Here is a 26,905-nt window from a genome sequence, read left to right on the forward strand (position 1 = left end):
GAACGAAAAACTCCATTTAAAGGTCAAACAATTCCTTCAGGATCTTAGCGGTGTCATCTGGAGAGTTGACGGCATGGCCAATGGTTCTGGAATCCTCGTAGATCTCGTAGTCGTTACCACCCTTGTAGGACTTGTCACCGAAGAAATGAATCTCTTCGAAACCTTCCTTCTCAACGTGTTGCAAACAGTAGGTCTTATCCCAACCAGTTGGGAATACGTCAAAAGAAATCTGACCACCAATGGAGTAGGTCAATGCCAAGTCTGAGAACTCGGCCTTGAGGGCCTCGACCATCTTGGCTCTGACCTTGTGCTCAAGGTCAAACTTCTCGTAGATGTTTCTCTCCTCAGTAGAGGCATTTCTACCAACTGGAGAAACATTGATCATTCCGTTTCTGAACTCAATGAAAGTTCCACGTCTGAATGGAAGATCGAGATCGGCAAAGTATCTGAGGATGAACTTGACCAATTCGTTGTACTTGGCCTCGCCGATCCATTCAATGAAAGACTGCGATGCAAGCTTGTTGCCAAGCTTGTAAGCGGTCAAACCGTTCTCCGAGAAGCAGAAGTCAAACTTCTCCAAAACATCGTCGCCAAGTTGCTCGACTTGCTTGCTCAGGTCGGAACCACCGACAAAACCAATGACCACCTTCTTTCTGAGGTCCTTGAGCAGCTGGTCCATCTCCGAAGAGATCTCCAGTCTAGCTGGCGTCAGGGTGCCGTCCACGTCGAAGAGGACAAGTTTCTTTGGGTAAGTTCTATCAGCGAAATCAGACATTGTTAAAAGGTTGGGTTTTTTTTAATTCAGCGAAAAGAAGAGAAAACAAGGATGTTCGTCTTGACTGCTGGCGTGTCCTCTGTACAAATTTGGCAAGATCGACGCGGCCTGAAATTTTTGGCAGACAGTTTCCGATTTGGGACCGGGCCACAGGGTCATGGGATTAAAGCAGGATGCAGTGGGATTTTGAGGTTTTGAAAGAGACCAGCAGGTTTAGCCATGTGTACTATATATGAAATAATTCCGAAAGTTGGCTTTCAATGGTTTTCGGAGAAGGTGAATGAGGTCTGATTCCAGCTCCCAGTAAGCTTTTTGGTGACTGCAGGAGATAGAGATGCGGCTGTATAAAATACTGGCTTGCCTGGATAAGGCAGTTTTTAATCCAGAGTATCTGCAGCTTGAGTTCTTGGGTTATGATCAGCAAATATTGTTGCCTTCTGGGTTATACTTTGTATTTTTGGAATAGTGTTAGGGTTTGGGTGTCACTTCAAGCTCAAGATGGATGTTGGTACTAGTTGCGCTTCCAAAAGGGGACGAGTTTTCATCAGTACCCTAACTCTGGTCAAGGTCAGGAAAATTGGAAACAGCCAGACCCTGAACAAGGTCTGCCTTACATTTTGCTTTTCGATAGACTACCTATCACTTTTGACTGCTCTACAATAATTCCAATCGAAAGACCTTACTTTTTATACACCTAAAACTTAAGCAAAGAAAGCTGGGAACTCTTTCAAGTTGTTGGCCAAAGGACCCTTGGTGGTCAAAAACTTGACGTAAGCACCGTCGTCCTTGACCTCACCGTTCTCACGCTTGGTCAAGTACTCGTCACGGTTCAGGTTGGTGAAACCCCACTTCTTGGAAATGATGATTCTCTGTTGACCTGGGAACTTGTATCTGGCTCTTCTGAGACCCTCGATAACAACAGCCTTGTTGGACTCCTTGGTTCTAACGGACATCAAGACCTGACCAATGTCAACTCTGGCGGCCAAACCGTGGGGCTTACCCCAGGCTCCTCTCATACCTTGTTGCAATCTATCGGCACCGGCACACGACAACATCTTGTTGATACGCAAAACGTGGAATGGGTGGACTCTGATTCTCAAGTGGAAAGCATCTCTTCCGGAGATCTTGGTGATGTACTTGTTGGCACAGATACGGGCGGCTTCAAGGGCCTCCGAGGACAGCTGCTCCAACTCGTTGGAAACCAAGTGGACACAGAGAGGGAACTCGTCAACGGCAGCCTTCTTACGACCAAGATCATAGATTCTGATCTTGGCGTCTGGAACACCACGGTTGTATCTAGACTTTGGGAAAGGTTTGTTCTTACAGTATCTGTAACAACGAGCTGGTCTTCTAGCCATTTTGAAAACTGGTAAAGCGGTTAGTAAAATGTAATTTGGAAATCCGAGAACCGACTGAGAGTGGAGCAAGGGCTTAGGCTTTGTTTCTCACAAATCGCCATCTTCTATAAGTGAGATAGATCCAGCGTGGCGAGTCGCTTCTTCAAGGAGACTTTTCTCTCGATTTGTAATCAACGTCTCTTTGCGAGACACCCAGGAGCAGAAAAGACGCCGATTAAATACCTTGAACGCCTAGCCCAATAAATTCCCCTCAACAGTCGTATTCTTCTCGTCATAATATCATGGTTTAACATACAATTTGTCTGTGGATATAGGATGAAGGTATTGGAACGGGTGGTGAAAGAGAAAGTTGGCCTTCATTACAAATGAGGTCCTGGAGATGGGAAGTGTAGCTTAACCATTACCTGTTTGGGGAAATTTTTCTGTGACTGCTAAAAATGCGCACCGCCACTCTAATAAGGTATTGCACGACCGAAATTAGCCACATTAGTAATATATTATGTAAGCTGTGGCTGGGAATGATCTTATCAATTTCTTTAGAAATTTTTTCTGCCTAGATGCAAGTCTTCCTTACTTAGCTTGCAACTTTTCTACGCTCCAAATTTGCACACAATGGGTAGATACTCGGTGAAAAGATATAAGACAAAGAGAAGAACTAGAGATTTAGATCTCATACACAATGATCTGTCTTCTGCTGCTTCCATACAAAGCTTGAAGAACCAAGCCATAGATGAGACCAAGGCCGGACTAGGACAGTACTTTTGCATTCACTGTGATAAGTATTTTCAAGACAACGCTGCACTTGCGGCTCATCTCAAGTGCAGACCTCACAAAAGAAGGGTCAAGGAGCTGAGTGTGAAGCCATACACGCAACTTGAGTCTGACGCCGCTAGTGGAACCAACCTCAACACATTCGTGAAGGTGACACAGAAATACCATGCCGACGAACCAGCGCGATTGCAGATGGAGACCGAATTGCTTTCCGGATTGGTTGAGGAAAACAAAGCCAAAGAAGCGAAGTTGGCGGCACAGCTGCAAGCGCCAGTCACTGATGAGATCGAGATGTCATCTTAGATCTTGGACATCAAATGGCAAGCCGTCTCTTATAATGACGTGACCCTTTGTTTGGCTCGAATGACCACATTGAACGTAAATGTTCTTCTCGTCGTGTGGATGGAACCCCTTTTTGTTGCAGTTTGCAATAGTGGGAATTCCTGGTGGATCCGTAAGTCGGTAGATGCCCATCTGGTCAAACTTGGGTGCACAGACTATGGCAATGGCCTCGTTCAACATCACCTGGTATGAATGGTGCGTGTGAAGATCAACGGATGACATGAAACAGGACTGTGTTGGATGGGTGTGTATCCATCCTAGCACAAAAATTCCCAGCGAATCAACTACCCCAAACACTTTGTCCTCGTTCTTGGTGGTGCAAGTGTTGGGCGTGCAGTCTTGATCAGGTATTATTAGATGCGTGACAAAATAAGCATTCCGAGAAAGTTTTCCACATAGCATACCACACGTTTCTAATTTGCGAGAGGTGTTCTTTTTGGCTAGTTTGAGAAAGGTTGATTGGAGAGAAGAGGGAAGGAAAATGGTTCTCATTGGTGATCCTCCCTCCGTGAAATTTGTTGTTTTATGCTGAAGTTCATCTTGAGATGTAAAATCTATCGTCTTCGGTTCATCCAGTTTCTCCTTTGGTGGAAGCTCTGGAGCTGATGGTTTCGCTGTTGGCAGATCATACATAAACCTTTCATCGGGCCGATGTTCGGTGTATGACGGTATGACTGGGTAGGTGGGTAGAGTTTGTATATTAGCAGTTGCATTGTTGAAAGAATTTTTATCGTTGAAACCAAGCTCTCTGAGGCTTTTGAGTAGTTTTTGATCGTTATCCGAGGGGCTCTTGAAGGAAGGAGATACTGATTGAGGCTTAGTTGATGATGATTGAAGATCCCATTGCCGCTGCCTCTGCTCCTGCTGTTGTTGTGCTGCCCTTTTCGCCTCCAATTCCCTCTCTGAAAGATGCTTCAAGTAAGCTTCGTGCTTCTCGTTGATAATGGCTTTGAAATTCTCGCACTCCTTCATTATCTCTGGGATCTTGGCCTTCAGCCGTAGATAGTCACCATAGACTTTCCCATCCTTGGATGTCTTATCCACCGAAAATGCATTTTTATAGATACCTATCTCCGGATGCGAGTAAAGATGTGTCAGCATTAGATTGAGAAATCGCACGTACAGCTTATACGCCTCCTCGTAGTACTTCTGTACTGCATAGGAGTGGGCATGGTGTAGCATTCTAGAGGAGGTGATCACCCACATCTGGAATGGCGTATGCGAGGAGTAATCATAATTACTAGCATCCTGAGCCAGTTCTTTGGTGGACCTGGGAAGAGACATGAACAAAATATGATCAGAAGATGGTTGTCAATTGCCTTCAAACGTTTAGGTTACTAACAAGTGATATATAGACCTTGATATCGAAGCCACCCAAACTCCTGTCACGTGAGTGTGGCCATATATTGGTTTGAGCACGATCAATCTTCTTAGGGGCGTTATCTGTTTCTCTACGTTTCAGATAACCGCCAAAACAGAGTAACCATTGAAGTGTTCGATATGAGAATAAAGCTAAAAACTGGAGGGAGCCAAGCTATTGTATCTTTGGCTGATGATGCCACTTTGAAAGATCTGTTTTCTGAGATATCTGGTATTCCACAAGTAATCAAGTTTGGGTATCCTCCCCGGACTCTGGACACTTCTGATGTGTCTGCAAAACTTTCAGTTTTGGGAATCAAGAATGGTGAGATGCTAATTGTGAGTTTGGACACAGAGACAAAGGATGTAGAGCCCGTGGCGGCACCGGTGAAGCCGAGTGCGAAACCTGTGGATGCTTCAGATGACACACCATATATCACCCTAGGCCCCTCTTTGTTCGTGTTGCTCCGGAAGATTCCCGATGACAATTCGTGCCTTTTCAATTCAATCGTATATCTTGTGTTTGGGGCATCATCTGTGGATGATCCTTTCAATGCTGCAAATCTGAGATCGGTGGTTGCGTCTACGGTGATAGAGAACTCACTGGGACTATATGATAAGGCTACACTGGACGGGAAGTCTACTCATGAGTACGGAAGTTGGATCAAGCAGCCGACTTCGTGGGGTGGTGCCATTGAACTTCAAATACTGGGCGACTATCTTGGGGTTTCTATTCTCACTGTTGATGTGGAGACCGGTAATCAGTATTGGTTCAACGAGTCTGCGTCCAACTTCATTGCGGTTCTCTATTCCGGTATCCACTACGATGCAATCACGTTTCAAACTCAGGGAGAAGAAGTCCACACTTTTGTGAAGAATTCTGATGCTGGCAATCAGATGATTGAGGGGGTTTCCAAACTGAGTTCCAGTCTGAAGCAACAGGGCTACTTTACCAATACGTCCAGCTTCAAGATCCAGTGCGTGGTATGCGGAGAGAAATTAAAAGGTGATAAAGATGTGTCTAAACATGCAAAACTGACCGGACATTACGAATTTGACGAAACTAAATAGTGCCATAATCAACGGTTTTCTGGTCTCCTCTGTACTTTTTTAACTGCTCAGCACCTACTCACTCCAACCAAGAGATGTCAACTCAGCTCTGACCTTTGGCTCCGTCTCGATCTTCAAAACCTGGGTGTCTTCTAGATGTTCCCCGTCGATCTGCTTCGCTTTCAGCTGCTCAATGGCCCTCAGCTTTTTCAACAAGGACCGGATCTTCTTATCCTCTAAAGACGAGACACCACCAATAACGAGAGTGTCAAGTTGAGGAACTTCTGGTGCACTCTCAACTTCTGGAGAAGCGGTAGATTCCTTTTCTTTCTTAGCCAGTCTCTTCTTTCTGTTCTTCAATGCTGCCTTGGATTCAATGGGCAATCCCGGTGGTAGAACTGGCTTAGCACCTGGGATGACTTTCTGCCTGGGCTGGGATGCCAGTTGAGATGAAGTCATTGGTTGAGGCTGACTAGCATCGTTCATTAGTTTTTCCTTCTGCCATAACGTCGTGGACTGGGCTGGAGCAGCAGAGTTTCTTGCATGGGGAGGTCTGTATGCTCCACTTGGTTTGGCTACTCCAGACGCATTTCCTGAGCTCTTGTTCCTCTTAGCCAAATATTCAACAGCCGATTGGTGAGGCTCGCATGCAATCTCTGTCTTCTTAATGCCAGGGAAAAGAGCCAGATCTTGGGGCAGCCAGTTCACACTCACTAGCTCGGTGTGTTCTTTGACGTAGCATAGCTTCCCGGAGGCATGCCAGATCTTAACACCGTTGTCAACCCTGAGCCTTGGGGAAGTGGTAGCAGTCAAGATGTAGCGTCCATCCGGAGACCACTTGCAAACCGAAGTGTTGGAGGCCTGGAACGATGTGATCTTGGCAAACTTGTCCTGACGGTCGTAGATGTCAACAGTACCTTGGAGGTTGCCGAACCCGGCCACCAACACGTATTTGGCATGAGGAGAGAAGAGGATGGTATTTCTCGAATCCTCGGGAAAGGAGAATATCGAGTCACCTCTGGAGTCAAAAAATGTAGTCTTTGCGGGCATGTAGCCATAGACCACACCAAATTCTCTTCCGGTAGGACTCCAAGCAAGGTCGTGAATTGGACCTTCTTTATTCAGGGTGATTCTTTGGTCAAAAGAGCCAGCAATTCCCAGCAAATAAAGGGTTGTCTCACCGTAGTAAGACTTGTTAGATGAGTCCACATCAGTGGAAACGAGAGCCAAAAGAGAGGTTCCCAGGGCATTCCATGTGAACTGGCACCTTTCTCCCTTGAAGAATTGTTTCTGGGAAACAGGCTTCTTGAAGTTTGTCACAGAGTAGACACGAATACTAGCAGGTTGTCCCTTCTGTTCTGGGATGAAAATCGCAACCGAAGGGTTCTTCCCCGGTGAAACGTTGAACGACTGAATTTTTCCAATTTCTTTCACCGATAGAGTATCAACAGGTTTGTCCAGCTTAATAGTGTCAGCTCCAAGCTTGTAGAAACCAATCTCTGATTGGTTCAAAACCTTCGTCATCAAGGTTTCTTCGCCCGTGAATTGTGGTGACCAGCCGGTCTGATTCTTGGAACTGTACTCAGTGATCAGTTTCACATCCGTAGGGTCTTCTTTTGGGATTCTCCAGATCTTGACGTTATCATTCCAGTTACCAAACTCGTTCTTAATAGGTTTGGACCAAGTGCACAGGTAAGAACCAAGCGGCGAGAATAGGAGGTCGAAAACGTCCTGTACCTCGATCTTTTTCACAATCGCACCCGTGTTGACATCCACCAAAACCACAGACTGGGGCTCGGAAAATGCAAATATCTTCCCACTGGGGGAATACTGGGATGCCTTGCAATCTGGCTTTTCAGTGGTGGTCTCGAACTTCGAGTCAAACTGAGGTTGGCCGTTTATCAGCTCTATCGACTTTGGTTGTCGGCCTGGGAGGTTGGGTTAGCATTTGGGGCTTCGGCTTGAAGGCGATTCCTTGGGAAGTAACATACAATAAAACTGTGTGGTTGCCATATTGGATTTTTCAAAATCGGGATCAAAGACCGGGCGGGTGTGTTGGACAAGCCTGGGTTCTTAACTGGACGAGTATCCACACCGACGACTGGAAGAAACACCAAAATCGGTTTAAGAATAGGCACGTGACTTCTTTTTTGTAGTGTGGGAACTAATAACTGTTTTCAGTCGTGTAGAGCTCGAACATCTCTCAGAATCTTGTCTGATTAACTGAACAGTCTACAATTTAACACAGTGAACTCAAGCTGAAATTTGTTAGAAGCTAGATTCTATGCATCTATACAAAGATGTGCAAAGCACCAATTCTAGTTATAACTTGCTAGCAAGTTATTCGTAGATCCAGCTGTACAGGGTTGGCTTGTAGTCAACCAACTCCTCCTTCTTGAACCAAAGAGCAATCTCCTTCTCAGCGGTCTCAACAGAGTCGGAACCGTGGATGATGTTTCTGCCCATGTCGACGGCAAAATCGCCTCTGATGGTGCCTGGAGCGGAAGCCAATGGGTTGGTAGCACCCAACAAGATACGGCCCTGCTTGACAACATCCTTACCTTCCCAGACGGTGGCCAAAACTGGACCAGACAACATGTAAGACAACAAGGATGGGAAAAATGGCTTGCTCTGCAAGTCAGCGTAGTGCTCTCTCAGCAATGGCTCGTTGGCCATGGTGAGCTTGATGGCAACCAATTTGTAACCCTTGTTGAAAAATCTGGAGAGGATTTCTGGGAACAAACCTCTCTGGACACCATCTGGCTTGACGGCAATGAAAGTTCTCTCGGTGTTAGACATTTTTAGAAAGTTTTGTGGTGGGGTCCAAACTTGACTTGATGATCTGGCCAATAAAGAGAAGAAAATTTCCCACGTCGACCTCTTGAAAATCTCTTGGTAGTGCACACGTCAATGCGATTTCCGGTTCGGGCAATTCGACTGAAATGCAGATTGTTTGCGGCGGGTAATCTGTGAGACACTACCTGTCTCTGATTGGACCGGAAGGGCCGCTCGCGATCAAGCTGGTCCATTTGGCGAACACATGTACTTACAAATTCAGCCAAGAGACGAAACAGATTTTTCCAACCTTTTTTTGTTTGTGTTTAGTCTCTCAATATCAAGCCAAAATACTTCTGAGCCTTGCGGCTGATTCGGGTGTCGTCGCCTCACGTTCTCTCTGATCCTGAAATGACTTCAAACCATCGGCCCTTGACTTCGGAGAACCTTCAAAAGAACAACAATTCTCTTACTACCGCGGATGGTTCGGCTCAGACCACCATTTACAGCGCAGAATCAGGGTCCACAATCGTTGCTCCTTCCACCCCCGAAAACTTCAACAGCAAATCCACGGTGAGATATGCCCGGCTGAATTGGTCTTCTGAGGAAGACTTGCTATTGCTGCAGAACGTGATATCCAACCGTGAAAAGCTGAACGAAAATGGGTCTAGAACAGGAAAGTTTTGGGAGTTAATAGCAAGCGAGTTCAGTATGTCCAGATCTCTGAGCAGATCTGACAGGCAATGCAAAGACCGCTTTTACGTGCTATTTCGTCGGCCATATTATACTCACAAGGGAAAGCATCTGAGGCCTATAGATGTGCAGATCGAACAGCATTTGGCCGAAGCTAGGAATCTTTTTGCAGTTGATGATGGAATCAAGATCTTGACAAAAGGAGCGTCTCTTTCTGGCCAATCATCGGAAACCTCGGTGATGGGAATGGGTGAGCCGTTGGTTCCTCCCAATTCGGCCTCATATTCTGGGGAAGGCAGCGACAGCAGCAATGCTAAAAGAAGCGCTGATTTCGAAATGCCATTAGAGCCGCTACCAACCAGAAGGAAATTGAATAGCAGCCTGGACATGAGCGATGATTCGTCGTTTGAAGACAGGCATTTGGATGCGGATTCTGCGTTGAGGAGGGGACCTCCTAGAAGACTGTCTCCGCTGTCCGAGTTTGCCAGATCTGTTAGGGATGCTTCCGATCAGCTTCAGCGTGAATTTAACAGGAAGGATATTGACTCGAAACAGGCGATTTCCTTGATTGGTCCTATTGCCGAGTCGTTGTCTTCCATTGGAGCAGATGTAGAGGACATGAAGGAGCAAGCATCAGATGTCAATGCAAGAATTGATGCAGTGAAACAGACTATGCTAGATTCTTTAGAAGATCTGAGACGTGAGCTTGAGGAACGTGATCAGAGGATATTTGAGGAGCTCAAGGCCATAAAACAGAAAATGGCATTATACGCAGGCTCCGGATCTGCTCTTCCGCCTCCTTCCAGGTCTTCCTCCGTCTCTTTGAGTATACAAAAGATGGACAGCAACTTTGGAAACTTTCCAATATTGCCCGGTGCTGCTGAAGGCTTTCAACAACAACAGCAGCAGCAGCATTTATATGGGCAACTTCAACCCAACGCTTTTTCGTCGTCCTCGAGGAACATAGGTCCTAGTGGGACAATGGGGCCCTTGGACGGGGATGGGGGTAATAATGCTGGGTAAATCAGATTATTTTCAGATATCAAGGCTGATTGAGAATTTTGCAGCTTTCTTACAGGTCTCACTCTGCTTTTAGCGAACCTTGTGCTGTTTTTAAGATGCTCGCCGTTGGAGGCATATTGTTCATGTGGTTTAAAAAGTGGCCTCCACAAAGGGTTTGGTGTTTGGTTTTTGCGTCTTTCATAAACGATTGATATTCTAGTTTCTATGGTCGAGCCTTTGTATGAGGCATAGGTGTATATTCGTTTGAAATTGTCGTAGTGTCGTAAATGCTGCATCGAGAAGAGGAGGACGTGAGAGAGATGATGATGATGGAAGGAGGACATGAGAATGTGATGAAAAGAGTAAGAGAGGTTCATTAAAAGTAACCAACAAGGTATTTACAACAAAGATTCAAAAAAGGAGAAAAGGGAGATGACTAAAAGATTTATGACAAAGTAATAGAGATAATGAGAAGAGACTTGGGATAAAGTGAGAGAGAAAGAGAGAGGGAAATGAGCAGAATCATAGATACAACCTTTGGAAAAACCTTGGATTCAGCTCAGCAGAACCTTAGGCCTGCCTCAAAGTGATAATTGCTTTCTTTGCTGTTCTTTGGCCCATCTTGCGGTATCCTTTGTAGCCTGGGAGAACATTGGGTGGTTCTTGGTCTTTTTGATGAAATCAGAGACCCATTCCTGAGCGTACACCTCTTTTATTTCACCATTTGGATACATTGCAGCCAGGTCACCAATCAGTCCCACAGCTGATTTGCAAACACCATCTGAACTGGACATCTGAGGATCAGAGTAAACCGTCATCAGGAAAGTGAAGATCTGGGAAATGAAAGGAAGAATAGCCTGAGGATACTCTCCCAAGCCGGAGATTATCCCGACATAGGTATCCAAAACAGATTCCTTGACTTGCAAAACATAGTCTTCCGTTTCGATCGATCCATCATCTGGTTGTATACTCTGTGCCTGTGAACAGATGGCCATCACTGCCTCCAGGTATTGAATGAAGTTGGAACCAACAGAGGAAGCAATGTCACCAATTGCAGAAAGCACCAATGGTCTGAGCTCACGTCTGATATTTGTCTTTGAGAATATATTTCCCAAAATGCTCATCAGACCCTGACAGTATTTGTTGATGTCTTCTCCCAAAGAATGGGAAACATCCACAATCAGTCCAATGGCAGCGTCGCAAACAGGAGAATCCGTGTTTTCCAGAGCCTTGGTGAGGAATGGAAGAAAGGATGGCATGTACTTGTCGAAGTGTTGGTCGATCTGAGAGGCTATTGCACTGATTGTGATGAAGATATCCTCTTCGATGACAGAATTTGGTTCCTGAGAAGCAGCCAGTCTCAGCAATTTGTCCATCAGATCGTCTGAAGCTCCGAGAACATCGCCTCTCACTCTTCTAATGATATTTGTCAAAAGACTTAAGATATTGGCCTGTTCTTCTTGCAACGTTGCTTTTTCCTCGTTTGTGGTAGCCTGTGGCTGCAGTCCAATGGTAGTCCCGAGTCTCTCCATCACGATTGAGGCAACTTCGTTCACGAATTGCATCACATCGTTTGGGGCAAGTAGCACCATGGCCGAAAGCGCCTCGTACGCAGATGTTTTGGCTGAATACTCGTTGTCGCTTCTTCCAGATACGGTCACAAGTGCTGGGACCAGTAAATGGTAGTACTGAGACATTGGAGTGGTTTCGGGAGCAGGTTGCTGACCACATAGCTGCTCTACGAGATTGATGAGAGTCCAACAGCAGTTTGTAGAGACCTTGGGGTGGTCTTGAAGCCCCTGTAAAATGGCCTCAATTACCTGTGGCAAAGCCGCGTTGATATCAATCGCGTCGATCACCAAATCGGCGATACGCCCAAGACACCACGCCACGGTCTCCTTGACCTGAAGAGTTGGGTCCTTCATCAGGTTCAAAATCGGGGCCAAAGCCTGGGCAATCAACCCCTTGAGCTGCGTTCTATCTGGGCCGTCCAATATGGAGCCAAAAGCCATCACCGCTGCCTCACGCTTCCTCCAGTCAGACTCAGAAAGATTCTGTTCAACAAACTGAAGAGTAGGCTGAACAACATAGTTCTCGGTGTTCTGCGCAAATAACTGGAGACAAGCACCAGCAGCCATTGCAACTGACCAATCATCATCCTCGGGATCCTCATTTTGCCTAGTTAACAGAGTCAGCAAAGTGGGGAGAACATCCTGGATTGCCACAAGAGCAAAATTGTAAGACGACAGTTCGTCAGCAGAAGCAGGGTCATATTCCTTTTGGGCAGCGATCTCAAGTTCTTCTTCGCAGACAGTGGACCAAAACTCGACAGCCATACAGGCCACCTTCTCGTCCTGGCTCTGCATCCCCGAGACTGTGAGACCGTAGAGAGCTTTCTCCATGTAGACGCTCATGTATTGGTAGTACAAACTCATTATCTTTGCAAGAGCACCAAAAGCACTGGCCTGGAGTTCTGTGTCCTCGGCCTGAGTAGCCTCACACACAACTTGCATGATGTAGTTGCGTTCTCCCTCACGCTGGAAATTGTTCCCAATGAACTCGAGCGAGTCCACAAGTGCCTTGATAGCAGTCAGTCTAACAACAGTAGAAGGCTCAGAAGACTGGGCGCCTTGAACAATTGCAATGAGAATCCCGTTGGCTTGGGCAGCAACACCAGCGTTGTTGGGGTCAGCAGTCTCACAGATGTAACCAATGGTTAGCAGAGAGGCTCTTTTCACGTTTACTGGCTGGCCAGCTTTTGTGTTTTCAACAATTATGTGCATCAACTCCGACCATTCTGAGCGCGGCAATTCGATATCCGCAATGGCAGCCACCAGTTGGGCCGCTGAATTCGCCACACGATCATCCTGTGAAAGCAACGACTGCAATGCGGTCTCCTTGATCTGGGCCTTGGCCTGTGAATCCAGCGAAATCCAGCGCTGGGCCTGTTCTAGCTTTTTGGTGGAGTCCTTAGCAGCCAGTTGGTTCTTCAGGGCGATTCCGGCCAGCATCCGAACCTCAGTTTTCTGGTTGGCGTCGGCCAGTGCCTGTGTCAAAAGCCCCAAGTAACCAACAAAGTTGTGGGTGGCAGCATTTTCTAGCTGACGCTCAGCCTCAGATCTGATTGCCGGGTCAGGACTGAGAATGGCATTCTCAAGCACTTGTCCGATGTCCATAATTCGTGCTGTGCAAAGTTGTGGGTGGTTAAGGTAAAGCTTTGGTGATTTGGCACAATTAGGCGAGTCGGTAGCCAGGTGAAATTTCTTGTGGTATTAGGATTAAAAGCAGTGTAACAGTACACACTTTTCGGGATCCAACGGGCTTCCAAAAGTACGATCTGTGCAAAGGTATAGACAGTGATGGCCGTATGCTGAAGAAGACCTTGCCAACCACAACAAACAATGTTCACGGAGAAAAGATTTTGTTAGTCGTGTGTATACTTATTGGTATTTGCACGAAAAATGAACATCTTTCTCCAGATTGTCCGATCCAGATCAATTTGGTAGTGGAACCATCCTAATTGTAGCCGCAAAAAGCTGAGAGTGAGGCGATTGTTAATTGTGGCTAATTGGCGGGTAGATAGGAGTAGTCTCCAATGGTTTTATGTAGCGTACGAGGTTACCCAAGGTTGCAAAAGCGATGATGTTTTTTCTAAATTCACTGGCTTTAAGTATGTATAATGGTGTATTAAATTTCACTCTCTTGGGCGTTACCGATTTCCCACCCTTCTTCTGGCTGACCGGAATCTTTCTAGCTGTGGAGTAAGTCTGTTAATCAGGTTTTCCAGCTACCCATCTTTTATTCACAATCACGTAAATCAGTCATGTCATCTTTTTTTGCCAAGCGGAGTGTAGTTCTGCACCAAGTAGTTATTTCCCTCCATAGCCTTGTTTCAACATCGGACTGCTTTCGGAATAACGAGGACGGCAAGATCCTTTAGCATGCACTTCCTACTTACACAGCCTTTATTTTCAAATCACTGAAATATTTTACAAGCACTGAATCATATCAGAAAATCCTCTCGACTGATCGGATTTACCTTACTCAGACACCGGAAGCACAATAACCACCCTAACAGTTTCCCTCTCAATCGTCCATTGCTAGTTTGACTCCCTAATTGAAGCAGCGGCGGTCCAGACAGCAAAGACATAGTGTGGATAGAAAGAATGCAATGGTTAGGGAGCAACTGTGTGCAATAAGGGCTCCACAAAATTTAATGGGGCTCAAGTTGATTGCCGGTGTGAAGCAATCATATTTCAGACCTGAAAAACTTGGAAATCCCACATTTTCTAGATTTATCTAAAAGCCCGGAATTGTGGATCAAGTAACCACTTATCTACCTGGAGAGAAAACACAATATGTCGTGGTGGCTTATGGGATATTGGTACTTTTGCAAGGTTTGAGTACAAATTTCGTGCCCAGTCCCTCAGGCCATCCGAATTGCCAAGTAGTTCAGCTATCAATCAAATCCTCTCTTCATATATATATATGCCAAGGGTTCTTCTTTTTTTACGATAAGCTGAAGCGCCCGTGCACTCTTGGCAGACTAAAATCAGCATAGCCTCGATGGGTCTTGCATGCCAAGGGTTTTTTTCCCCGGTGCACACTAAGCAAGCCGTACGCCATATAGATAAAGGGTCCTCTCGCAAATTTCATCAGTCTCACACAATTCTTAGCAAAACTAGTGCAAAACTAGTTCGAAACTAGTGCAGAGAATTGTACTGACGTATTGTGACTCCTGTGTGTCAATCTGCTGCTTCTATAAGATAGGTCAAACAACCTTCATCTTTTAGAGATCTGTGTGAGATCTCAAACCAAGCATCTACGCAAAACAGATATGGATCCAACAACATCCACCGCTGGTGGCCATGCTAGCCGATTTTCACTATCGCCTGCCGATCTTTCGGGTGTTTTAGACCCAAAGTCCATCAGGGCTTTACTCAAATTGGGCGGTATCGAAGGTCTGGTGGCTAAACTCGCTACAGACAGAAGCAAGGGTTTGAGCGCGTCAGAGGACTTGAGTCTGCGCAAATCGCAATATGGTGAGAATTTCTTACCACCAAAAGTGTCTAGATCGTTTCTGGGGCTTTGCTATGATGCCATGAAGGACAAGATCTTGATTATGCTTTCGGTTGCGGCTGTGGTGTCACTGGCTCTTGGATTATACGAGACTTTTGGCCAGCCCGCAGAAATCGACTCAGAGGGAAAGAAAGAGCCAAAAGTCGAGTGGGTCGAAGGTGTTGCCATTATCGTTGCAATTGTGATTGTAGTGGTGGTTGGTGCCGTCAATGACTACAATAAAGAACGTCAGTTTGCCAAACTGAACTCGAAGAAGGAGGACAGAACTGTGGTTGTAATCCGCGACTCCAGCAAAGTCGTTATTAGCATCAAAGACGTTGTTGTTGGAGATCTTCTTGTTTTGGAAGTTGGTGATGTCATTCCGGCTGACGGTATTCTGGTAGATGGTACTTGCGAGTGTGATGAGTCTTCTCTTACAGGTGAAACCAACACGATTATCAAAGTCCCTGCTGATGTTGCTGAAAATTGGATTCACAACCAAACAGACGATAGCCTTGATCTCGGAATCAAGGGTTGTCCTGATCCAATGGTGATCTCTGGATCCAAGTTGTTATCTGGCCAAGCCACTGCTCTTGTTGTCAGTGTTGGTGAACACTCCCTTCACGGGAAGATAATGAGCTCGCTTCAAATCGAAACTGAAGAAACGCCTTTACAGGTGAGATTGAATGGGCTTGCTGATGGCATTGCTAAGTTCGGTCTGATTGCTGCATTGATCCTGTTCATTGTGCTCTTCATCAAGTTTTGTGTCAGTTTGAACGGCGAGTACAAGAACTTCACTGGTCCTGAGAAGGGCACCAAGTTCTTGAATATTCTGATCACAGCTATCACGATTGTTGTTGTTGCAGTTCCAGAAGGTCTTCCTTTGGCAGTGACATTAGCACTTGCTTTTGCTACCACCCGAATGGCCAAAGATGGTAATCTTGTCCGTGTTTTGAAAAGTTGTGAGGTAATGGGCGGTGCCACAGCTGTTTGCTCTGATAAGACGGGAACTCTGACTGAGAACAAAATGAAGGTTGTAAAGGGACTCGTTGGCACTGCCAGCTTCGATGATACTCACAACAATAGCTCCATCGCTAACTCCCCAGCAGTCATTCAAGAGACGAGCAATGATCTGATTAACTCCTTAAAGGATAATATACTTCTGAACTCAACGGCATTTGAGACTGTTGAAGAAGTCGAGGACGAGGTCGCTGCTCCCACTGGGTTGTTTTCCAAATTCAAAAAGCCCACTGAGGAGAGAAAAACTGAAAAAACTCCTTACGTGGGGTCCAAAACCGAGTCTGCTTTGTTGATTTTTTCCCAGAACTTTCATGATTATTCTAAGCAGAGTCTGAGTGAGTTTAGAAGGGTTAACTCGGACAGGATAGTCCAGGTCATCCCATTCGAAAGTTCTAGAAAATGGGGAGGAATAGTGGTAAAGACTTCCTGGGGTTTCAGACTCTACATTAAAGGAGCCGCAGAACTGGTTTTTGACCGTTGTAAGTCAAGAATTGCGGAAGGCGGAGAGGTGAAGGCGATAACGAGCGACTCTAAAGCTAAGATTGACTCCACGATCAACTCGTATGCGGAGGGAGCTCTGAGAACGTTAACGCTGGCCCATAGAGATTTCAAAGGTGTATCTGATTGGCCACCCAGAGAACTTAGACAAAGTGGTCTGAATATTGAGGCTAAGCCGATTGCAGATCCTGAACTTTTATTTGGTGAAGTCACGGAGAGGGAAACCTTAGATACTAACGAATCACGGGAGCAGGGTGTCCCAATGATCTTTGTTGGAAACGAAGTAGACTCTGCCACCGAGTCAAATGATGGCCTGATTTTGGATGCCATTGTTGGTATTCAGGACCCTTTGAGACCGGGAGTCAAAAGTGCCATTTCCAAGTGTGCTCAAGCTGGGGTGAGAGTGCGTATGGTCACTGGTGACAGTGTGGTTACTGCTCGTGCCATTTCTATGGAGTGTGGTATACTCGACGAAGAAAATGTTTCTGTTCCAGAATCATGCATGGAAGGTCCAAAATTTAGGGCTCTTTCAGAACGGGACCGTATTGAAATTGTTCCTAGGCTTTGTGTTTTAGCCAGATCAAGTCCCGAGGATAAGAGAGTTTTGGTGGACACTTTGAGAAAGTTGGGCGAAGTGGTTGCCGTTACCGGAGATGGAACAAACGATGCACCTGCTCTGAAGCTTGCTGATGTCGGGTTTTCCATGGGGATTGCAGGGACCGAAGTGGCCAGAGAAGCTTCTGATATTATTCTGATGACTGATGATTTCAGTGCCATTGTCGATGCCATCAAATGGGGCAGAACTGTTAGCTGCTCCATAAGAAAGTTTGTCCAATTTCAGTTGACTGTTAACGTCACAGCCGTGGTTTTGACTTTTGTTTCTGCTGTCGCAGACTCCGAAGGTCGTTCAGTGCTGACCGCTGTACAGCTTTTATGGGTCAACTTGATCATGGATACCCTTGCAGCATTAGCTCTCGCAACCGACAAGCCAGACGACTCGCTGTTGAATAGAAAACCCGCTGGAAGAACTGCTCCATTGATCAGTGTCTCGATGTGGAAGATGATTTTTGGACAAAGTTTCGTTCAACTTATCATCACCTTCGTTCTGCATTTTGCCGGAGGCAGTATCTTTTTTGGCTCAGATGTGTCTGATCATCAAAAGGAGCAAATTTCAGCGCTGACCTTCAACGCATTTGTTTGGTTGCAGTTCTTTAACCTGTTCTTGACAAGAAAGCTAGACGAAGGCGACGGACTGACGAAGATCAAGGAACGCATCACCATGGACAATTTGAATTTTACTTCTCATCTGTTCCGTAATTGGTACTTCATCAGTATCGCTGTTATCATTGGTGGTTTCCAAATCCTTATCATGTTCGTGGGAGGTGCTGCATTCAGTATCGCACATCAAACAGGTGGCATGTGGGGTACTGCAATCATCTGCGGTATTCTGTCGTTGCCATGGGGCGTTGTGATCCGTATTATTCCTGATGTGTGGGCTTCCAAAGTTTTCCCTACGAGAGCGTATTTGCTCGTCTCAAAGCTGTGGACCAGACGGAAGAAGGTTAAAGATGTTGAGAAGCAGGACTCAGAGGCAGGAAATGCATCAGATCCTGTGTATAAGGCAAAGGAGTATTTGACCGTCAATCCACCTGCAAAGGGTGGCTCTTTGAGAGACTGGTGGAGTAACAGGTCGAGGACTTCAAGCGAGTCCACCCTATATGGAGGACAGAGTTCCTCAGTTTCCTTCCAGACAGATGACGCATCATCTGCTGTCCCGTCAACTGTGGTCGCATCCATCATACCGTCTGTGGTCGGAGGGTCAGTAGCTGGATGGCACACGTCGGAACAAAAAACTTGAGATCTATAGTTATGCCTGTATTATAAACTTATTTCTTCCGCAGTTAAAATCCCATTTTCTCAATACACACCATCTTGCTCTGAAGTGGAGCACTCCATTTTGTACCAAAATTTGAGTAGAGTTCCGGCACTACTAAGGAACTGATCTTTCTCAGGACCCTCATATGGACAGAACACAAAAACAGCACTGAGAAAAACTCCACCTGACAATCGGAACTAAAAATGCCACTGGATAACAATCAAATAGAATCCAAAAAAAGGGTGCCAATCCCGGTTCGAAGACAAAGGCTGCCATGAGATAACCAGAATACTCAGGCAGTATGGAAGAGCTTCCTCATGGGGCTATCATCAAAAATATCCAAACATAGTTTGAAAAGCCAGAAACAAGAAGCCTCATCATATTAGTTTGAATTCAAAAAACTTACGCATTCACAATCCAGCCAACTCACAACTGGCAAACCCTCAAATACAGAGCATCAGGGATGGCTTATAAGAACTCAGAATATAGTTTATGCAACACGGCCTTTCCGACAGATGTTCAATGCAAATTATTAAAAAAATCATCTCCCCCACCAACCCAATCAAACTTACACAACTCCTACGGACACCACACAAATCATCGAAGCCGACGAAGATATGAAAAGCCTAGACGACTTCTTTGCGTAATTTTTACTCAAGGCCTGGACTTTCAAAAATCTTCTTATTGAATTATAATGCAAACATCAATCCACTTAACGTGAAACTGAAAATCAACACCACCATTTCAAATTGGTGTAGCATTATTAGTAGCCACCTAAATTACAAATAAAAAATGCTCAAGATAAAGTAATATGAATGAGAGAGACTACTGTCAACATAGACTTAAATAAATTTTAAGAATCATCAAAATAATGTTTTGCCTTCATCTACTTGATGATTTCCTATCATGATGAGTACGGTTAATGAGAATCTATTCAGGAGTCCCTGCATCAAGAATTGTATAGATGACACTCAGCATTTAAAACACGGCCAAGACTCAATATCCAACAGGATAACAGATGTCAGAGAATTCATAAATGAACGCCGAGATCAACGATATCACTGGTCTTCAATGTCCTATTACTGACCCTTCCGAAGGGGACAATAGCAGTGTCCTTCAACTATTTTAACAAACAAGATTACGTCTTGTTGAAACCGATTAACATACTTTGCACAATCGTCAATTACATAAAATCCATCCAGACATCAGCCTTCGAATCCTCACTCCTACAGATGTGCCCAAGCGCTTTTGAACCAAGTGGTGTTCAATATCCCACCAAAGGCGTTATTCCTGAGGCAAACAATAGCAGTTCTGATATCAGATCACCCAGATGCTCTCTCAAAATAGAGTCCAAGACACCTGACCAAATACATCTCCGGAGAAAACATGAATCATTGAGATAGCCAGAATCAACTCTTGAATGGTTACTATTACATTCATTAAGTCAGCGTTTCGATCTAGCGGTATATACGCTACCGCAGTGTACCAAATTTTCACAACCTCAACGCCTAGATTTCATCAGCGTTATCTGCGAAGCAAAACCTGTCGTAGACAAAAAAATCGAAAACGGTATAAGCCTTCTGACTGGGAGTAGCATAATACTTATCCATGCTCAGTGTCATTTGCTCAAAATAGAATGTCTACAATCTTCCCAACCTGATCGAGACTTGAAGCCTTGATGCAGAAAACTTCAAATATTCATAGAGTGTGAATAATTTTCGAACAGTTCGAATAACATGAAATTCAATTCCTATACTTACATCAGCAGAGACAGGTGGTTAATGTTGAAATCGAGTAAACATTTCAGTCTTGAATCTAATGCTACCGAGCGATCGGCCAATATGATCACTTGTTGTCGAAGTATTCACGTTTAATGTTCAACAATCACTACATTTGCTACCATCAGTCGAAAACTTAGAGTTTATCACCGCAATAAAGTGCCTTCGTTATCCGAGATTGAATCTTCATAAAGAATTCAGACGGCTCATTTTCAACATTAATCAAGATGATTACTGATTAGTTATGACCAACAAGAACCCAGCCATCAATTTAAACAATCATATGTTCACAAGTGAGTATTTTGCACATTCGTAAATCTTGACAGTATTATAAGCAATTTACTCTGCTTAGATTTGAAGAGAGTCTTGAAGAGCATGCTCAAAACCTCTTCTGTTAGCTATGTTTCCGTGCTATCCAAACAAAGTCCAAGCTGTCTCTGGAGTATTAGCATTATATTTCAGTATCTGCAATAACATAGTTATATTGTCGGATTGATAGCAAGCAATATGTAAGACAGAATTCCTACAAGAAAGTATCTCGATCAGGTTGACTGTTCAACGAGTATTAGCCAGTCTCAACAAGGCGGCTCTCGGTGTAAGACGCCCGATTGCCTCGATTTGCTAGATTGCTCTCCTGATTCTGTGAATGGTGGGAGCCTTTGAGATTTTCGAATAACTTGTTCGTGGAGTCTTTGTGAATTGGCGCGATCGGGGTTGACTTGTGATCGCCTGACTTGGAGATATAATTCTATATTGGAGACTATCATACATCAGAAAGAGGGCGCCGGCTTGTAAGAAACGTTTTGAGCTTGGATTCAATTTTGCAGGACTCATGCTTGAATTTTATTCTGTTTATTCAGGAAATTGGTGATCCTAAGGATTTATGAGCGTTGAATTGATGGGGACCCTAAGATAGCTGTAAGCTCTGAGGAATCGAGAAATTATATGTCTTTATGGTGTGGTATGCTTATTTGGGTCGTATGCTAAATTATTCCGTGTTAGTTCTACTGATCTACTTATATTTATGTGTTTATTCTTTAACACGATCATGAAATGACATGATAATCTGTTTGAAAGTTCCTATTTGTTTTGTGCTTTTCTGCGTCTTTGAAGATGACGATCCAAAATGAATTGAATGGATTACTTTGTGTCAAGATTCATGCGTTCGTCAATGTATTAGGTAGCAAGATTGCTCTCTGATTGCCGTTTGATTTGTTTTTTGATTGAATGACATCACGCTTTTGACGGTCTTGTTGACGAGGATCTTTCGGTTTCTCTCTCCCAAGGAGTTGAAGTCTAATTATAAATACTCAATCGGTGTTTGCCTTCGTCATGGACGGGTACACAAAGAAGAGATAATGGGAATGCTCCGTTATTTCTCTCCTTCTTGCAAGAGACTTTCAAAGGCTTTAAGTGACCTGTTCCCTTTCTGAGATTCACTTTTGAATATCTGAATTTTGTATAGTGAGGCTTTGCTTTGAGGGGAAAGCTTTATTAGTATTGGCTAGTGTTGGATGTGGGGCTTGTGTTTTAATGCCTTGCCAGTGGGATGGGAAGCCTGTTTTTTATTATTGTACTTTGTCTTTTTTGGATTATTTGGAAGCCATGCTTTTAACACTCTTCATTTGCCGATTCTTTTGTCAGAGTGGTAATTTCCTGGCGTGTACTTTCGTTTAACCAGTTATTTGTCGGTCGCTTTTTTGTATTTGTTCTTTATTACTCATTCCAATTGTTTCCTCAATTTCGCAAGCTTTCTAGATTTTCCTTGCCATGATGAACCAAGTCCTTGTTAAATAGTTGCAGTTTCATGCAGATTGGTTCCGTCTCGCATCTTTTTTAGAAGATTCAATGGTTAGCTATCTAAAGTATAGCTTTTTATCTTGGTTGACCTCATTTACTGTAATCTCAGCCCTTCTCATTATAAGAGGCCACAGACTTTGTTGATATCAAGTGAGAGTTGAGGAAGTGGAAGAATCTGTGTGAGAGATTCGCAGGATCTTGCATAAAAAGCATTTATTTATGCCCATATTACTGGCCATGCCTTCTCTTCTTGTGCGCTTCCCATAAACCAAGGGCCAGCGCATCAAGGCTGTAGAGAGCGCCATTAACACCGGAGATGTAATATCCAGCCGTGATTTTTGGCATTTTGGAGGTTTTATACCAAATGTTGTTGGCAATAACTTCTGCCGCAAAACTGCCGATATCAATACCACCAGTGGTAATCGCCCGCATCTTCAAATTATCGACGAAGAATTCCTGAGCCCAAGCCCAGTAAAGACCCGCAGTCGCCAAACTCCAAGTGGTGTTCAAGTAAAGGAAAAACCGGAAAGCCCTATTTTCAGGGTAAACTGGGGTCGACCCAAGAATAATACAGACAACAAAGGTAACCGTTCCCGCAACTACGATAGGAGGCCAACGCCTACCCCTGCAAAGAGTGTCTGAGATCCATCCACTTGAAAGGGCGATCACAGTTTGTACAGCATACAGAATGGAGCCGTAGTGGTCGATTTGACTGTAGGTATAACTCCCCGGCTTAATTTTGTTCCAAGCTTTCAGCCACAGCAGATAGGCACTGGAGTCTAAACTTGCGAGATCTTGAAAGATACCAAATCCCCAAAAGGCCCATACTTCCAAGCTGAAAGCTGCAGTGAAAAAGTCTTTCAGCGTGAAGTGGTACTTATCTTCTTTCTGATCAGGTTTTCTCTCCTTGAGGTATGCTATGTCAGCCGCACTCATGATCAAATCAGGCTTTCTGTTCGACAGTCTATCTGCAAAAAACAAAATCTGGGGAACAATAATACCCAAGGAAATCACACCATCTATGATAAAAACCCATCGCCAACCTGCTCTTCCGTTGACTCCATTTAAACCGGTATATGTACCGCTGGCAACGTACCCACCAAAAAAAGATCCAATAGAAGTTGACGACTGTAAAATGACGTTTCTTCTTGCCAATTCTCCTGATGTGTAGTAAGTACCAAGGATGAAACTAAGAGCCGGATAATGTGCACTCTCAAACGCTCCTACCAGCGTTCTAAGAGCCACCATCTGGGTTGGAGTTTTGACTGCTGAGAAAGAAAACGTCAGGATAATCCAGAAAAGCTCAACCATAACGACAAACCATTTTGAGTTCATCTTGACCATTAGAATTGCCCATGGGAATCCGAATACCATACCAGCGATACTGTAACCAGTGTTTGCATAGTTCAATTGGTTACCGACAATCCCTAAATCTTCTTTCATACCGTTGACATAGGCATAACTGAGGTTAATTCTGTCTAAATATCGAATAAAAGTAGAAATAGAACTCAACGCCAACAGAGTAATGTCCAGCTTGAAGATTACCTTGACATGTCTTTTGTCAGGGTGTCCCCAGGTATCCCAGATATGGCGTTTCCAACTGGTATTCTCCAAGATAACCGGTGCTTCTTCTTCTTCAGAGTCACCCTCGATTGAGGGGAGAACCTCCTCAGAAATCTGGGTCGCATCAACCTTAGCGGGGAAATCAACATCAACTTTAGTTGTCCTATCTCTGAATCTCGGGAACGGCATAATTCCTCAGCAAGATTTTTATTCAAAAAGAAAACAGTCAGCACTTTCCAAGAGAGTCTCTTGACACTGGGAAGGAACTGGGCTTTATAACGGAGGTTTTTGCATGCACCGATCTAAACAGATTACACGCATAACGACATTACATCGTGATATACAGATATGCATCATGCAATTGCGGCTTCAAAGATGTATCAAACCATGGCGCTAATGTGCAGAGAGGTGATATTTTATTATAGAATCCATCATCTGGCACAGGTAAAGTCGAACTGAGCACGGAAATACCTTGAAATGTCTAGCGTTCATTGAAATTGAGCTTGCTTTTTTAGTTACAATTTGTTGTTTCATCTTTCCATTGAGGCCTGCATCTTTTTCGGGGTGTTTTCTGTTTTTACCGTAGCCTTTTTATCAAATTGACCGTGGTTCAGAGCACGCGGGGTCGAGCAGCCGCACTACTTTCGTCATACGGCTTTACTAAGCAGGTACAATATGCAGCACGTAACTTTTCACAGACCGTGGAGGTGTGGAGGTGTGGTTCTATCATTTGAGCCTCAGTATTGATGACGCAGAACGTTTACTAGCAATTCAGAGCCCTATGCAGAGAAGGCAGGGTTCACCTTAGGAAAAGTATGCTGCCTCTTTTAAGATACAAGGTGCGACGTTACTGTATGTACCTCGCATTTTCTCTAGTATGAGCGTTACACAATTGAGGCTAACTATTTTCAGATGTCAGCTGTCATTACCCCAGTCAGTAACTATCTACAACATTATGGTGTAACGTTAGCTTCTTTGAATTGATAATCTCCGCTGAATTTTCAACTGGGCTAATCCCACAATCAGCTACTTGCTACTAAATTTTGTATTGATAATAAATAAAACTTCGAGAATAGGTCTTATCGTCTAAGCCAAATTTGTTATCTGAGCAAGATGAGTTTCCCAAAATATCTACAATTTTGCAAAATGTCATGATCCTCTATGAAATGTCCAAGATGATACAATCCAGTAGTCAGATTCATTCTCAGAAATAGGATCTTCCTCAAAATTTATAATCAAGATTAGTATCCTATCCGTAGAATTCCACAACGGTAGGCAAACTACGGTTCATTACCTGAGGCCAGGTCAAGCTTAAATTTTGACTTGTCTACTGTATATATGCCTCGCCAACGAGCCGCTTTTGAACACCTGCAAGTTTTAAAAAAAAGGATATTTCATAAAATAGACAGATGTATTATCGCCGAAAATCTTGTTGATTACTCTATTGGGCGAAATCCGTTCTACTGTGGTGATCATTGATAAAAAAGTCCGAGTTACGAGCACTCCTCCCCCACCAGATTTGATTCTGAGGAGGCTAAAACAATCTCCCACTTCAATCCAATAAAAAAGCCACGCAACCACAAAACAGATACTATCTTCAATAATGGTTAAGCTCAATTGTCTTGCTGATGTTTGCTTGATTCCTGTACGTGTCTGCTTGATATCCTTATAGCTCTGTTTACTAACTAAACCAGATTGGAACCCCAACACCATCTGTGTCCGACTATGTCGTAGCTGTTGAAAAGCTCGTCCGTGAAAGCGGTCTAGACAGCACCCTTCACAGTGCTGGAACTACGATTGGTAAGTACGAGCCCGCAGATCTCTAGGATTCAATTCTAACTTCGAGCAGAGGGACCATGGGATGAAGTTATGGCTCTCATTGGAAAGATGCACGAAGAGGTGCACTCCATGGGTATCTTCAGAGTCCAAAGCGACATCAGAGTCGGCACTAGGTAAGTTTATTGAATGCAACATGTGATGTTTGGTTTGACACTAATCATTTTCGAATCCAGGACTGATAAAAAACAGACCGCTGAGGACAAAGTCAGAGTTGTGGAGGAAAAGCTACTCAAAGCTAAGAACTGAATTAGGCTTCTTGTGCGCCATTGGCGTAATTTAATGCCTCTTCGAATGGCCGAGAATAATAGACCAGGTTATACTTAATTACATAGCGTACGATCGTACATACTGCAATTCAAACCATGGCCACGTATAAAGCCACACTTTCCACAGGGTGTACTGGCCTACCAATAAAATAAGAAGTTGTTCGTTTACACTTGAACCACATTTATTCCTAATATACAATTAAATACCGCAACAATAAAGGAAGACCTAATCAAACAATCGAACCAAGAACTTAAGCGGAAGCACTCGAAGTGTACTTGGTGACGGCACGGGTACCTTCAGAAACGGCGTGCTTAGCCAATTCACCTGGCAAGATCAATCTAACGGCAGTTTGGATCTCTCTGGCGGAGATGGTGGACTTCTTGTTGTAAGCAGCCAACTTGGAGGCCTCAGAGGCGATTCTCTCGAAGATGTCGTTGACGAAAGAGTTCATGATCGACATAGCCTTCTGGGAGATACCAGTGTCTGGGTGGGTTTGCTTCAACACCTTGTAGATGTAAGAAGAGTAAGTCTCCTTTCTGGTCTTTGTTCTCTTCTTAGCATCGGTAGAAGCAGCGGTCTTCTTACCAGCAGCTGGCTTCTTCTCAGCAGGGGCCTTAGAGGCAGGTTTCTTCTCAGCTTTTGGTGCCATTTTAAACGATTTGGATAGATATTTCAAGAAGAAAGAAGAAAGAGTAGAAAAACTCAGATGTTTCCATACTGCGATACTTTGGGCATTATATACCTGAATCTTGACTCCAATGGCATTTGTTACGTGTATCACTTTTGTAAACAAATAACTAGGAGCGCGCATATGTGATACAATATACACAGTGGGGAGAACATCTCAGACCTTTCAAATACAAGTACTCAAATATTCCCCAGACCATGTACATCTGAGCATGAAATATCATGATAATCGCCTATAAACAAAAACATAAACATACGCGGTCAGAAAATATTCATACATCCAAAGAATATAAAGTCTATCCTCAATCCCTCGGGTTGTATTTTGCATAAAGCCCCTCCTCTTTTTTCTTCCTTCTAGTTTCGAATCATATATCCAACTATATTATAACAAAAA

General features: G+C 44.3%; 12 protein-coding genes across 12 annotated transcripts; 4 read left to right on the plus strand and 8 right to left on the minus strand.

Moving 5' to 3' along the window:
• Nucleotides 1-16: 16 nt before the first annotated feature.
• KUCA_T00005061001 (uncharacterized protein) lies at nt 17-775 on the minus strand (the record flags this gene model as incomplete). Its single annotated transcript, XM_022606208.1, has 1 exon — nt 17-775. The coding sequence occupies one exon, from the start codon at nt 773-775 to the stop codon at nt 17-19; it is 759 nt and encodes a 252-aa protein (XP_022461063.1).
• A 701-nt stretch (nt 776-1,476) lies between these two features.
• Nucleotides 1,477-2,133, minus strand: KUCA_T00005062001 (uncharacterized protein; the record flags this gene model as incomplete). Its single annotated transcript, XM_022606209.1, has 1 exon — nt 1,477-2,133. The coding sequence occupies one exon, from the start codon at nt 2,131-2,133 to the stop codon at nt 1,477-1,479; it is 657 nt and encodes a 218-aa protein (XP_022461064.1).
• Nucleotides 2,134-3,198: 1,065 nt separating this feature from the next.
• KUCA_T00005063001 (uncharacterized protein) lies at nt 3,199-4,530 on the minus strand (the record flags this gene model as incomplete). Its single annotated transcript, XM_022606210.1, has 1 exon — nt 3,199-4,530. The coding sequence occupies one exon, from the start codon at nt 4,528-4,530 to the stop codon at nt 3,199-3,201; it is 1,332 nt and encodes a 443-aa protein (XP_022461065.1).
• Nucleotides 4,531-4,746: 216 nt separating this feature from the next.
• KUCA_T00005064001 (uncharacterized protein) lies at nt 4,747-5,676 on the plus strand (the record flags this gene model as incomplete). The annotated part of the gene is made up of 1 exon (XM_022606211.1): nt 4,747-5,676. The coding sequence occupies one exon, from the start codon at nt 4,747-4,749 to the stop codon at nt 5,674-5,676; it is 930 nt and encodes a 309-aa protein (XP_022461066.1).
• A 54-nt stretch (nt 5,677-5,730) lies between these two features.
• KUCA_T00005065001 (uncharacterized protein) lies at nt 5,731-7,668 on the minus strand (the record flags this gene model as incomplete). The annotated part of the gene is made up of 2 exons (XM_022606212.1): nt 5,731-7,583; nt 7,647-7,668. The coding sequence occupies 2 exons, from the start codon at nt 7,666-7,668 to the stop codon at nt 5,731-5,733; spliced, it is 1,875 nt and encodes a 624-aa protein (XP_022461067.1).
• Nucleotides 7,669-7,995: 327 nt separating this feature from the next.
• On the minus strand, nt 7,996-8,454 carry KUCA_T00005066001 (uncharacterized protein; the record flags this gene model as incomplete). Its single annotated transcript, XM_022606213.1, has 1 exon — nt 7,996-8,454. One exon carries the CDS (start codon nt 8,452-8,454, stop codon nt 7,996-7,998), a length of 459 nt encoding a protein of 152 aa, XP_022461068.1.
• A 387-nt stretch (nt 8,455-8,841) lies between these two features.
• KUCA_T00005067001 (uncharacterized protein) lies at nt 8,842-10,146 on the plus strand (the record flags this gene model as incomplete). Its single annotated transcript, XM_022606214.1, has 1 exon — nt 8,842-10,146. The coding sequence occupies one exon, from the start codon at nt 8,842-8,844 to the stop codon at nt 10,144-10,146; it is 1,305 nt and encodes a 434-aa protein (XP_022461069.1).
• Nucleotides 10,147-10,706: 560 nt separating this feature from the next.
• KUCA_T00005068001 (uncharacterized protein) lies at nt 10,707-13,301 on the minus strand (the record flags this gene model as incomplete). The annotated part of the gene is made up of 1 exon (XM_022606215.1): nt 10,707-13,301. One exon carries the CDS (start codon nt 13,299-13,301, stop codon nt 10,707-10,709), a length of 2,595 nt encoding a protein of 864 aa, XP_022461070.1.
• Nucleotides 13,302-14,962: 1,661 nt separating this feature from the next.
• On the plus strand, nt 14,963-18,559 carry KUCA_T00005069001 (uncharacterized protein; the record flags this gene model as incomplete). Its single annotated transcript, XM_022606216.1, has 1 exon — nt 14,963-18,559. The coding sequence occupies one exon, from the start codon at nt 14,963-14,965 to the stop codon at nt 18,557-18,559; it is 3,597 nt and encodes a 1,198-aa protein (XP_022461071.1).
• Nucleotides 18,560-22,383: 3,824 nt separating this feature from the next.
• On the minus strand, nt 22,384-23,907 carry KUCA_T00005070001 (uncharacterized protein; the record flags this gene model as incomplete). Its single annotated transcript, XM_022606217.1, has 1 exon — nt 22,384-23,907. One exon carries the CDS (start codon nt 23,905-23,907, stop codon nt 22,384-22,386), a length of 1,524 nt encoding a protein of 507 aa, XP_022461072.1.
• A 1,414-nt stretch (nt 23,908-25,321) lies between these two features.
• On the plus strand, nt 25,322-25,803 carry KUCA_T00005071001 (uncharacterized protein; the record flags this gene model as incomplete). The annotated part of the gene is made up of 4 exons (XM_022606219.1): nt 25,322-25,363; nt 25,413-25,518; nt 25,565-25,670; nt 25,731-25,803. The coding sequence occupies 4 exons, from the start codon at nt 25,322-25,324 to the stop codon at nt 25,801-25,803; spliced, it is 327 nt and encodes a 108-aa protein (XP_022461073.1).
• Nucleotides 25,804-26,074: 271 nt separating this feature from the next.
• On the minus strand, nt 26,075-26,473 carry KUCA_T00005072001 (uncharacterized protein; the record flags this gene model as incomplete). The annotated part of the gene is made up of 1 exon (XM_022606220.1): nt 26,075-26,473. One exon carries the CDS (start codon nt 26,471-26,473, stop codon nt 26,075-26,077), a length of 399 nt encoding a protein of 132 aa, XP_022461074.1.
• Between the last annotated feature and the right edge of the window lie 432 nt (nt 26,474-26,905).

The sequence above is a fragment of the Kuraishia capsulata genome, genomic scaffold, assembly GCF_000576695.1.
Source record: "Kuraishia capsulata CBS 1993 genomic scaffold, Kuraishia_capsulata_scaffold_6, whole genome shotgun sequence".
In the NCBI taxonomy this organism is placed as follows: Eukaryota; Fungi; Ascomycota; class Pichiomycetes; order Pichiales; family Pichiaceae; genus Kuraishia; species Kuraishia capsulata.